The sequence below is a fragment of the Argentina anserina genome, chromosome 2 (genome assembly GCF_933775445.1).
Source record: "Argentina anserina chromosome 2, drPotAnse1.1, whole genome shotgun sequence".
NCBI classification, from domain to species: Eukaryota; Viridiplantae; Streptophyta; class Magnoliopsida; order Rosales; family Rosaceae; genus Argentina; species Argentina anserina.
Window position 1 is genome coordinate 5,408,599 of NC_065873.1, and position 13,189 is coordinate 5,421,787.

Genomic DNA, 13,189 nt, shown 5'->3' on the forward strand with positions numbered 1-13,189 from the left:
GAGAAACGACGAAAAAATCGCTGGAAAACGGCGATGCCGATTGCCAGAAAACCGGCCGGCAACGGGCGAACCTGGACGGTATTGAGGCCGGAGCTGCATGTCTGACAGGGGACGCCGGTAGGAACCGGCTGGTGGCGCCGGAAATGCCGGAAAGTGGCTAGAAGGTTGCGCCAGAAAATGTTATGGAAATGCCGGAACAGTAACCGGGTACAGCCGAGGCTAAAACAACATCAATTTTTGACGGTTTGAGGTCCGTTTTCCAAATTTTAAATCCAAATTCACAATGTAATGCTATTTGGGTCCATGTAACCCAAAAACGGCCAATTTAAAAACCACCTGAGTTGCAAACGTTTACCATTCATGCTAGGTTTAAGAAAAATAAAATGTTCACTAGATCATCTTGTAAACAAGGAATACGAGAAAATTTATTGAATATGCTAATATTTAATACAACACAACCAAACTTGTAATTCCAATAGACGACTTAAGCTAAAGTCGAGCAAGAAACATGGCATTGTCCACATCATACTTGCAAAATAGTAAGCAGAAAACATAGTCAAAATAGATTGACTAATAAAAAGTCCGTAGCAACAAAAATCTTACATATCGGATCGGGCAGAGCCTTAACCTGAGGCTCTAAAATTTGCTTACTTGAGAATGGAAGAATATTACATTTCCATCTCTAAAGTTCCCTCAATAAATAGACACATGTGCCAAAAATGGCATGTATTTCTTGGATGTTGAGCATGCATCAAGGTCAACTATGGTAATACAACGTTATAGACGTTTATTAAATCACTTTAAGTGTGTCCCATAGAATTTGTGATTGTTGGGATCTTTTGTCAGCAAATAGTGTTGTTTCAAAGTAATAGATTTCAACTCAAATAAATGAGAACGTAGACCTTGGAATTAACGTTTATAGACATGAGTTTGATGCTCTCAATCAGTATGGTTGATACAGAGAAATTGGCACCTTCTTGTCCATCCATGAAAGTTCTCCCGAACAAATGGGTTTACAAAATCAAGAAGAAATTAGATGTTTCCGTAGAGAGATATATAAAACGCGCGGCTTGTTGCAAAAGGATTCCAACAGCAACAGGGAGTAGATTATGGTGCGGTGAAACGTTCAACACGGTAATAAAGCATTTCGATTGATTTTGGCAGTTGCAGTTTCTTGTGGTTGTACACTATGACGTACACTTAGATGTTCAAAATGTATTTAAACATGCTTACTTGTCCCAAGATGCTTATACACAGCAGCCTCAAGGCTTAGTCGATTCAAAATATCCTAAACATTGTGTGCAAGCTGCAACAAATACATGTTGAAGATCAACTAGTTGATGTTTTCACCAACGCCATTGATGCCTCGCTCCTCTTCTTGAATACCACTGATTTATTACTAATTAATTTATATTTGGTATCTAGATCATAGCTGCAGCATGCTATGATGCTAGACACTTATAGCAGTAGCATAATACTAGGAGCTTATAACAGTAGCATATCGCATCAAGGTTGCTTCCCGATTTCCTTTAAAAAAAAAAAAAGAGAGAGTAGAACATTGTAATAGTAACTAATTAAATATTTAGGATCTAAACTGATACTCTTAATTTGTATATACTGTTTGATATCAATGAGATCGATGAATATAAACTTCCCTCAATTCTCTGTATGTAATCATATATGTGATATTAAAAAAAAAATCATAACGGTATATTATGGGTTTATGGTAGGCTTACTTTCCTAGTTGATTAGTTCATCATTCATGCAACTTAGGGTTAGGTACGTGTGTACGTATATATACGTCACCTTGTATGAATAATAATCAAATAATTTTACAAAGCTTCTACAAATCTTCTTAGTCTCAACTCTGTCCACATTCACTTAAAGAGAAGATATTTCTATCGAGTCATCGATCACCCCACGGTACGGTGCCAAAACCCAGTACGTAGATTTGGAGTCAAACAATAGGTACGCTAATCGCATAGCTTCTTATTGCACTTGTACTTGTACTCGTTCATCGGAATGACGTGGTTAATTAATTGATTTGACTTAGCTAGAGTAAACGTGCTTGATATACTTTATCTTTGATCGATCGAGTAGGTTTTTCTTTTTTGCTACGAGGTTGATTTGAATTAACTAGGAGGAAGTTAAATAATTAGCTAGGTTATTGACAATACGTGGTTGATATACCTTAAGTTTATTTCAATTAGGTTTTATATATTTTTTATACGAGGTTGGTTTTAATGAGCTAGCAGAAAGATGATCGGTATAATTAGGTTAGGTTATTGACACAATTATATATATATATATATATTCGTGTTTAGTTTGTTTGTTTAAATTAGGTTTTCTTATTTGATACGAGGTTGATCTAAATTAGGTTGGCGGAACGCAAAGGGCCTGCAAATGGACTTGAGAGATACATTTTGATGATCACTTGTTATTTTCTTATCAAAACGTAATGGCTTTGTTTTTCTCACATGTTCCGTTTCAGAGATCGATTCAGCTTGTCACTTCACGTCTTTCAAGCAAAAAGCAATGGCTTTCCGGTTAACTCTTGAACTTATACTATGCGTTGTCCTGGTGAGTAATTTAACAGTATCCAGAGCCTCATCACGATCATCAGGACTTTTTGAAGCTGGTGATTCTGCGAATGTTTCCCTAGTGTTTGATAATTGGATGGAAGAGCATGGGCGTACTTATGCAAACAGCGAGGAGAAGGCAAAGCGCTTTGCCATATTCAAGGCTAAGCGGTTTGACATAGAAAACTTCAACAGACATGGGAATCATAGTTTCACATTAGGCCTCAATGCATTCAGTGATATTACTTATGAAGAGTTCGATGAGATATATGGCTGCTCCTTTTTTGATATATCAAACACGAACCCTAGCTCATTCTCAACTTTTAGGTATCAAGATTTTAAAATTGATGATCTTCCTGAAAGTTGGGACTGGAGGTCACAAGGAGCTGTGACCAATGTCAAGATCCAAGGAAAATGTGGTAAGTGATTAAAGTGAAGGGATCGGAATTCGATCTTAACTTCTACATTTAACCGTTTCCTAGCTCCAAAATTAATTATAATTACTAGTAATTTCTAACTTATTTCTTTTTAGACGGTATGGCACCTCATGCTGCTTGTATATTCTTAGATCATATTAACTATACTTAAAATTCTGAAGTGATTTTTTTTTCAATATATGCAGGTGCTTGTTGGGCTTTTGCCACAGCAGCAGTAGTGGAAGGACTTACCCCTTTCTACAATAAACCTTATGGGAAACTTATGAACTTGTCTGTGCAAGAACTTATTACATGTTCTAAGCCATATGGCAACAAAGGCTGCGATGGTGGGGGTAACGCGATCCGTGGTCTGAGGTATGTAACGGATTATGGGCTCCTCCGTGAAGAAGAGTATCCGTACCGGTTTGCTGACGACCAGTCTTGTGTCAAGGATCCTGCTAGAGATTTACCTCCCCCTGATATAAAGATCTCTGGTTATGAAGTTGTGCCCGAGTTTGATGAAATTGCTCTGGCCAAGGCTGTTTACCATCAACCAGTTGCAGTCATGCACTCCACGAGCTCCAGGTTTATAAATCACAGAGGCGGTATTTTTATGGATGCAGATGGAGAGTGTGCGAAAAATAAGATCAGCCACACTAGTACACTCGTTGGCTTCGGTACAAATGCACTCGGTGAAGACTATTGGATTATGAAGGGTTCATGGGGCACCAGTTGGGGTGAACATGGTTATGCGAGAATCAGAAGAAATACTAGAAATAAGCGAGGTGTTTGTAACCTAGCAAACAAACCAGTATTTGGCTATCTTTGATGAATCTGATAGAAATTACCTTAACATAGTGTTGAATAATCATATATTGAGTGTTCTAATTACAACTCCAAAAGTATTATGTAGACCTATCAATTAGATAATAGATCACGGGCTCGATGGATGCCCAAATATCCATATATTTTTATGTTCATGAAGCTATTATTTTTGTTTTATGTTTTATCAGCTGTCATTTAAGCGTATCTTATAGTTTCATGTGTTATAATCTATAATTCATGAGCAATATCATTGTAATGTGTTGTATGGATGCACTTCTCGTAAAACTGTAAAAGTTGGGGAACTCAGAATGTTGGGTTTCAAGAACCAAAGTGCGCTTGTATCACCCATGTGCTAGTCATGTGCTGATGTGCACCATTAGACAAATAACACCGCTAGTCAACTAATTAGTAATAAAATTACATTTATATTATACCACCAATTTTTATTTCCAAATCTAATTAAAAATCCAACTCAATTGCAGCTCTGCCAATCTGCCATACCATCGGGAAAAAAAACACTACAACCCGGCATCGATTAAGGGGGGATTATACGGCGGAGAGTCCTATCATGTAGAAGTTATGGACTTGGGAAGAGATCATGAAGCCATTTCCCTTCACGCGCGTGTTGAGGATAATGCCTTTGATGACGATAGTCGACGTTGATTGAAGGTGTGAGGGCAATCGCGATGGCACCTTCGATGTACCAGACTAGGAGGGGGATGGGGGTGTTGAGGACGAGGCCACCATTTGGTGGCTATTGTATGTAGGCAGGGTCGTCTCAAACTTTTCGGCGGTCTTGTGCGAAAATTAAAATGCGGCTCTCTAAGTTTTATTTTATGAAAAAAAAAAGCTTTAACAAACGGACAATATAAACTTAAATATTAATTACATAACATCAAAATATCATTAGATATCTTTGCAAAAGATGCTAAATAGTTACAAAAAGATGCTTCATTGAAAACCTTTCGCATACTCAGCATCACCTATGTTCATTTGAAAATCTATCTCCTTGCCTTCTTAGCAGCAAAATCATCAATCAGTTTATCACAATTTAATCTTTGTTGTGACATAGTTGATCGCAAATAAGACTTTAATAGCTTTAACTTGGAAAAACTTCTCTCAGTTGAAGCAACAGTAACATGAATAGTTAACAATACTCGATATGCAAGTCTAACACTGGGCAAGTATTCCTCTCTTATAAGAAATTCAATATATCACAAGATGTCATCCTTACTCTAGGTAATATTTCGCTCAAAAGTTTCAGCTCTCTAAACAAGTATTCCCCATCAATATCTGAACTCTCTCAAAACATCCTCAAAATGAATGCAAGCATCTCTTAAATCAATATTATCTAAGGAATTCAAAGTTTATGAAGTAAATAAAAATCCAAAGCTCTTAAAGGTAATATTGTTGATATTGTTCAAACCTTCTCTGTAATGATCCCTTAGCTTGGTCCACAAGGTATAAGAAATAATGCACTCTAAAATATTCTTCACCAAAAGATGATGGTAATGGCTCACCGGCTCTTTCATCAAAAAATTTCTTACTATGAATTATACGCTTTTCTGGAAAAACTTGAGCAACATTTAAGGTAGCAGCAATTTCCTTAGTGGTAATGATTGCTTCCTTAAAGCCATTTTCTCTAAATCTATATAGCCAAGCAATTAGACATTTTACCTCACCAATAGCAACACTTATTTGCATGTCATCACATTGTAGAATTTTGCTAACCTTATTAAATCAAACAAGATTTCATACCAGATCACCATGCGTAGTGTCACGAGCTGCACAAATGGTTGTGCCATCGTGACACTTCCTAGGCGCTATGCCGAAGAGAGGGTGTCGAGCGACAAGCATGCGGGCTGTTTGCAGGCAGTTTGGCTGTCGGTGGCATGTCCAGGTGGCAGTTTCGAAATTAAGACGAACTTTCAGATTCGAGGCACTTAAGCTCGGAATTTTGGAAAATTCTGAACACAGAAAATGTCCGGGAAGTCAAAAAGAGTTCAATGCACTTAAGGAATATTTTTATGATCTTGTATGAATTAATTATGTAAGTTTTCCCTCCTCGGATATTTGATGTTTCCTCCTACCAAGTCTAGTTTTCTACAATATGCTCTATAGGGGGTACATGGTGTCTGACTCTCCACCACCTTCGGTGCCGGCCTTATGAGGAACTAAGCGAGTCACTCCTAGGGGACCTTAGGGAACCTAGGATCCGGGCGGATGTAGCCAAAGAGTGGCGGCATGCGTTTCCATGAGTCAGGATGTCTCATGGACAGTATCGGCCGGCAGGCCGATATTACGGGTCCATCTAGGTGGTGAGGTTCGTACGTGGGCGATCCTTATGCAACCGGCATGGGCGAACTTGTGGACTGAAGGAATACATGTCGGAACCCCGTGGTGCGCAATGGCCACAGAGTAAAGCGACGCGGGCATAGGTTAAGGGTTCGACCTTGCCCAAAGGAAAGAGTTGCCAGCAAGCACGGAAGGGCGACACCGTGCTAGAAGGAAGGAAGCCTATCGTGGGCAAGTGGCCTATGAAAGAGTATGCTGGCAAGTTGGATGCGATGTGGGAGGCAAGCCGTGGAGGCGAGCCTCGCCCAAGAAGTTAACACACAAGGGCAGAGTTGCCCACATGAATACCCCGTGGGTGAGGGGTTGACAAAGGATGTCTATATGCCGAGTGAGCATGAGGATAGATGCTTGTGGGGCAAGTAACGTGCGCATGCTTCCAAGGGACGGTCAGATGGAAGGAAGGGAGGATCATCAATGTCTCGGTCTACTGTCATGCCGCTTGCTACGAGGTGCAAGGTGCACGCTTGTTAGTAAGGGGTTGACATTAGCCGGGATGGCCTTGAAGCGTATCGGTTGGGCGATGTCATGGGAGTACCATGACACGAGGAAGTGATCGGTAAGCGGATGGCATGGAAGCCTATTGGTTAGGCGAGTGACATGGGAGTACCATGACATGAGGAAGCGATCGGTAAGTCACAAGTTGTGAGACTCATGTGTGTGTAGCTTTCGTTGGTGGAACCTCACAAGCAAGGAAAGTAAGAAAAGAAAGATGGCATCATGGATGTATGAGGAGTTAAGCTGGCCTTGGTTAAGAGTAACCTTGGCACCGCACGGGTCATATTCCGCTGCGTAGTAAGTCAGCCCGTGACAGTTGGTATCAGAGCCTAGATGGTCGATTCGTGATGAATGACCTTCCATGGCTGAACATTTACTTGATTGAAAGGGATACCAATTGGACAGCTATGAAGACGGATGTGACATGCTCGATTCTGGGTGCGGTTGCATTGTCCATGCAAGCCTTTGAAAATATGAAATGGCCGAGAGCAGGCCAAGAGTTGAGTTGAAAAATGGGCAAGCTAGAACAAGGAAGGAAAAGGCAAGTGCCTTGTATGAATGAGTTGACACTTGTGGGGGACTAGATGAATTGTCCAAGGAAGAGTCGAAGGAGCATATCCATCAGACCTTCTCCTTGAGATCGTAAGCAACCAAGAGTAGGCCTACTTCTCAAGGGGAGTCGTGAGTTGTTACATCCTCGAGACTGTAAGCAGACGAGAGTAGACTCGTTTCTCATAGGATCCTTGAGATCGTGAGCCGCCAAGAGAGAGCGCATTTCCAAGGAAGCTTTTAGCATCGCTCCTTCAATGGTCGAGTTCATGAAGCCAGAGAGTTAACACGAGTTGTCCGCGATAAAGCCAAGAGTGGGCAAACAAGAGATTGTAAATGAGGGTTCTAGCGGGCTCCTATGTGACCAGGTTGGGTCAATTGAGTGAGATGAAGGGCCAAATGGGGCTAAGAAAGATCAAGAGGCCGTGGTGTCCATGAATGTGGAAAGTTAAAGGACTTAAGAGTGCGAGTTAGCAGATATCAAAAGGCCGCAGTGGCCAAGTTTGAGAAAAGCCAAGATGGCAAGGGTGAATTTAATGAAAAGTGGGCAGTGCCGATTGTCAAATTGAATGAGCGATGGATGAATATCGCAGTGGGTGGCCTTACCTAGGTGTGCACTTGAGAAAAACACACTAAATGTCAAAGGGCGAGCGTTATGTCTTATGGGGGACACGTCTTATGGGGGACGAGCTCATGCAACGTCTTACGGGGGACACACTTTTGTCTAAGTTGTGGGAGTATCGGGTGCTCATTTAAGAATGAAGGCTGGAAAGATAAAGTTGCTGGCACAATCCGTATCAAGCTTCGAGAGAGTGAAGCAAGAGGAAAAGTGGTGGAGAACCCCAAGGGCTACTAGAGAAGTAGCGAATGAGAAGCAAACACTACCAGGCAAGAGGCCAAGAAGGTAGAGAGATGAAGAAAGGCAGACCAGCCCACATAAGGCAACCGCGAGAGTGTCGGGTGGTCATGCCACACCAGAGTTGTTAGTCCTGAGGTGTGACAAGTTGAGAATGAAAAGGGGACTCAAGATAGTTGCGCGTGTGCAATTATATGATAGTAGGAAGACTTCCAAGAGGGCAACTGCGAGTGTGCCGGATGTCTTACCTTGATGATGGTGCAAGTCCCAAGTGTGGACAAGTGAGGAGCTAAAGAAGCAAAGCCGGAATGTTATCAAGAATGCCGGCATAATCGATTAAGCAATAGAAAGGCGGACGAGGGTGGAATGATAAATTCTAGATGGCTTATGCAAGAGTGAATGTTGACGGTTGTCTTTGGCCAAGTTCACAGATGAGCGGAAGTAGGCGATGAAGACATTGTCATTTGCCAAGTTCACGAATGGGCGCGAGAAGGTTGTGACAAAGGTGTGTCAGCTTCCAAGTTCATGAGTGGGCACGAGAAGGTTGTGACAAGTCATGCACTAGCCAAGTTCATGGGTGGGCGCGAGAAGGTCGTCATGAGATGTGATTCCAAGGTTGGAGGGAAAACAATAATTGAATGAAGGATGATATTAAGCAAGCCTATAAAGCAGCGAGAAGCAGACAAGAGTTGCACGTCAATAAAGAGCATTGACATTAAGTGGGGGAGGATGTCACGCGCTAGACTGAAGGTTAGTGCAGGCGTTTGTCAATGAAGAGCATTAACATTGTAAGTGGGGGAGGGTGTCACGAGCTGCACAAATGGTTGTGCAATCGTGACACTTCCTAGGCGCTATGCCGACGAGAGGGTGTCGAGCGACAAGCATGCGGGCTGTTTGCAGGCGGATTGGTTGTCAGTGGCATGTCCATGTGGCAATTTTGTAATTATGAAGAACTTCTAGGTTCGTGGCGCTTAAGCTCGGAATTTGGGAAAAGTTTGAACACGGAAACTGTCCGGGATGTCGAAAAGAGTTCAATGCACTTGACGACATATGTTTATGAGCTTGTATCAATTAATTATGGAAGTTTCCCCTCCTCGGATATTTGATGTTTCCTCCTACCAAGTCTAGTTTTCTCCAATATGCTCTATAGGGGGGTACATGGTGTCTGACTCTCCACCACCCTCGTTGCTGGCCTTATGGGGCACTAAGCGAGTCACTCCTAGGGGACCTTGGGGAACCTAGGATCCGGGCGGATATCACCAAAGAGTTGCGGCATGCGTTTCCATGAGTCAGGATGACTCATGGACAGTATCGGCCGGCATGCCGATATTGCAGGTCCATGCAGGTGGTGAGGTTCATACATGGGCGATCCTTATGCCACCGGCATAGGCGAACTTGTGGGCTGAAGGAATACATGTCGGAACCCCGTGGTGCGCAATGGCCACGGAGTAAAGCGACGCGGGCATAGTTTAAGGGTTCGACCTTGCTCAAAGGAAAGAGTTGCTAGCAAGCATGGAAGGGTGACACCATGCTAGAAGGAAGGAAGCCTATAGTGGGCAGATGCGGGCAAGTGTCCTATGAAAGAGTATGTTGGCAAGTCGGATGCGATGTCGAGATGATATGTGGGAGGCAAGCCGTGGAGGTGAGCCTCGCCCAAGAAGTTAACACCCAAGGGCAGAGTTGCCCACATGAATACCCCGTGGGTGAGGGTTTGACAAAGGATGCCTATATGCCGAGTGAGCATGAGGATGGATGCTCAGGGAGCAAGTAACATGCGCATGCTACCAAGGGACGGTCAGACGGAAGGAAGCGAGGACCATCAATGTCTCGGCCTACTGTCATGCCGCTTGCTACGAGATGCAAGGTGCACGCTTGCTAGTAAGGGGTTAACATTAGCCGGGATGGCCTGCAAGCCTATCGGTTGGGCGAGTGCCATGGGAGTACCATGACACAAGGAAGCGATCGGTAAGCAGATGGCATGGAAGCCTATCGGTTGGGCGAGTGGCATGGGAGTACCATGACACGAGGAAGCGATCGGTAAGTCACAAGTTGTGAGACTCATGTGTGAGTAGCTTCGTTGGTCGAACCTCACAAGTAAGGAAAGTAAGAAAAGAAAGATGACATCATGGATGCATGAGGAGTTAGGCTGGCCTTGGTTAAGAGTAACCTTGGCGCCGCACGGGTCATATTCCGCTGTGTAGTAAGTCGGCCCGTGACACTTAGCAAGAACTGAAAGTCATTTAGCTCATTAGTGGCAATTGATTTTGCACCACTTTTTATTTTGAGATCCTTGTCAGCTTCAGCCAGTTAAAGTAATGCTCTTTTAATTTCAATGGCATTGAATCATGGAGGCTTCACACTCTCAATACGACTCTCTCAACGCGTGGTGGATAATGATTTCAGAGTGAACCCTTTAACATTATCTTTTAAGAAATGTCATCTCTTTGTAGAACCTATAAATAATATATAAACACATTATAAATCTCTAAAAAACCATCTGATTTTCTATATGAAAACTTTGCTACATCATAAAGAGCTAAGTTAGACTCCCAAAATAAGGTATAAAGGCATTGTAACACTCCAAAAAAATCAACTGCTTTTGTACAAGAATTTGCCACATCACAAAGGGTTAGGTTCAAACAATGACAACCATAAGGAGTGTATAAAGCTCTAGAATTGATATCTAGCAACTGTTTTTCCACCACTTGGTGTTTTCCTTTCATGTTTGACCCATTATCATACCATTGTCCTCTCACATTATTAATATCAAGATCTAGTGACTGTATCACAGCTAGTAACTCTTCAAATCAGTTCAAGTATTTGCAGTAATGAGATGATCAACACTCATTTCATGCTCCTTAAGTCTTCTACCAAGATGATCTCAATCATTGTACCCATCATTTGCCAGCTGACCCCGCATTGGCCCCCTTAACAAATACAGAAAACTTTATCAAGTTCTTTTGAGTACACAAGCCACTCTCTATCATACTTCTCTTCATTCCCTAAATATCGAGTGTAGAATCTTGAACTAAAACGTCTAGTGAACTTGTCTGGCGGGGCACTCTCTATGGAAAGATCTCTAAGAGGACCCTTTTCTACCAATAAATCTACTAGATTTTTATCCAGGGCATACCAAACTCTAGAATCAAAAATATTCACCGAAGTCTCATCTGCATGATTTACATTATTATTATGCTCTGCATCATTCTCAGTTGCATTATGACCCAAATCATCTACAATTTCATTTCCATTAGTGTGTTCTTCCACAATATCTTCCATGTGCTCTTCTGATTGTTCATTAACCAAAGATCCACCTAGACCTTTTTCTTTTCTTTTCATGAATGTAACAATACTGGGCAAAGACTTAACTAACTTGACTTCTTTTTTCTTCTTCATGTGTTTTGCATATCCACATAAATCTTTTTCTTTTATGAAGCATGTTTCTAAAAAAACTATTCAAGAACTCAATTTGAATAGGAAAACCTGATTCACTCACAGCCGCTGCTCCTCCCAAGTTCCAATTGCCTCAATTCTCAAACATCTTGATCACCAGACCACCACAACCTTGCAAATTGAAATTCTAAATGTAAACAATTAATAACCGGTACTCATGCAAATATGATCAATCTATAAATACAATCGAGTGGATCGACTTATCTTACCTGAATCGATGAGTGGTGATGGTTGGCTTGTAGTGGATGAGATTTGAGATCAGATCAGTGCGGCGAACTGAGAAAGAATAAAGAAAAGAAGAAGAAGAAACGAGGTCGAAAGAAGTAATAAAAAAAGGGAAAAGGAGAGCTGAGAGAGTGAGAGGCCCCATTATTTTTATTCAATAGAGAAAGGGGAAACTAAAAAAATTTGTGGCTCTAAAGTTTTACGGCCCTGTGCAATTGAGCTCTTTGCACGTGTGCAGAGCCGGCTCTATATGTAGGTATCAAAGGGAGTAGGGATTAGGAGAGGGTCAGAGTCGGAGGCAGTGGGGCTCTGAGTCTGGTTGGGGCTAATAAGATGGAAACTGATTTGTTGGGTTTTCTTGGTCGTCCATGGAGAGAGATATATATATATATATATATATATATATATATATATCTATCTATGTTTCTCTTCCCAAAATTTTACTCAAATATATTTAACTTTTTTTGCTTGAATTTATTGTAACGGAGTTAACTCCGATGTTAGTGCCAGATAAATATTAAATTAAATAAATTATCTTGATTGGTTGATGGCAATTGACTCACTAGCACTTGGTGCTTATAATAAGTTTCCGTCCTTTCAAAAAAAAAAGTTTCCGTATAAATTGAGCAAATGTTGTGCCCGTTGTTATTACATTGTGTGGTAAGGAAAAAAAAACAAGTTAGGCAATTAGGGACAAAAAGCTAAATTTAGCACTGGCTTTTAGCCATTTTAAGTAGCTAGGTGTTTATTTATTCAGTGAGTCCAACCGTCCAGTTGTATTTTTTATCACTTCTACACATTAGTTTTGATGATTAATACAATTGTTCCAATTTTGATGATAAATACATGCACCTCTTTGATTGTCTTGACGAGATATAGTCACTACTACTGGAGTAGAAATCCACTCTATGAGATATAGCCACTAGTACTTTAATAGGCGAATCTAGAAGAGGAAACTCTCGATGGTCTTGTAATAGAACCAGTGAACCAACTAAAAAGATAAAATAAAAAAAAATTTAATTAAAATAAAATATAGGAAAAATGACAAATTCTACAAATTTGGACCCTTCGTTGATCGTTTGAATGACAAAATATAAAATGTGACCATTTACTCTAAGAGCATATACAACTATTTGATCAAATAGTACAAAAACTATGATCTTGTTTATGTTTAAGACTATTTTACCATCATCTATCTAAACACTTATAGCAAGAGAAAGTTGATGAGAGATATCACTTTACCAAAACCTTGCCGGACTCCGAGCTCCATTCATTTGAACTTTGGTCACCATCACCGAACTCCGGTCAATTTCGTCGGACTTAGGTCACTGTCGCCGGATTCCGTCCACCGATCGCCTGGCTCCGGCCACGGTTGCCGAAAAATATTACTGACACCAAGTAACCCCCAATAACAATTACTAACACATAGTAACCTT

The 13,189-nt window shown here is 41.2% G+C and overlaps 2 protein-coding genes across 2 annotated transcripts; one reads left to right on the plus strand and one right to left on the minus strand.

Annotated features, from left to right (window-relative positions):
- The first annotated feature begins 2,535 nt into the window (after positions 1–2,535).
- Positions 2,536–3,824, plus strand: LOC126783840 (mexicain-like). The gene is made up of 2 exons (XM_050509373.1): positions 2,536–2,998; positions 3,202–3,824. The coding sequence occupies exons 1-2, from the start codon at positions 2,536–2,538 to the stop codon at positions 3,822–3,824; spliced, it is 1,086 nt and encodes a 361-aa protein (XP_050365330.1).
- A 7,179-nt stretch (positions 3,825–11,003) lies between these two features.
- On the minus strand, positions 11,004–11,471 carry LOC126783841 (uncharacterized). The gene has a single exon (XM_050509374.1). The coding sequence runs from the start codon at positions 11,469–11,471 to the stop codon at positions 11,004–11,006; it is 468 nt and encodes a 155-aa protein (XP_050365331.1).
- Positions 11,472–13,189: the final 1,718 nt, after the last annotated feature.

Coding starts and splice junctions, on each gene's coding strand:
- LOC126783840 (XM_050509373.1), top strand. CDS start 2,536: ATGGCTTTCCGGTTAACTCTTGAACTTATACTATGCGTTGTCCTGGTG. Junction 2,999..3,201: donor CAAGATCCAAGGAAAATGTG/GTAAGTGATTAA, acceptor CAATATATGCAG/GTGCTTGTTGGGCTTTTGCC.
- LOC126783841 (XM_050509374.1), bottom strand. CDS start 11,471: ATGAAGAAGAAAAAAGAAGTCAAGTTAGTTAAGTCTTTGCCCAGTATT.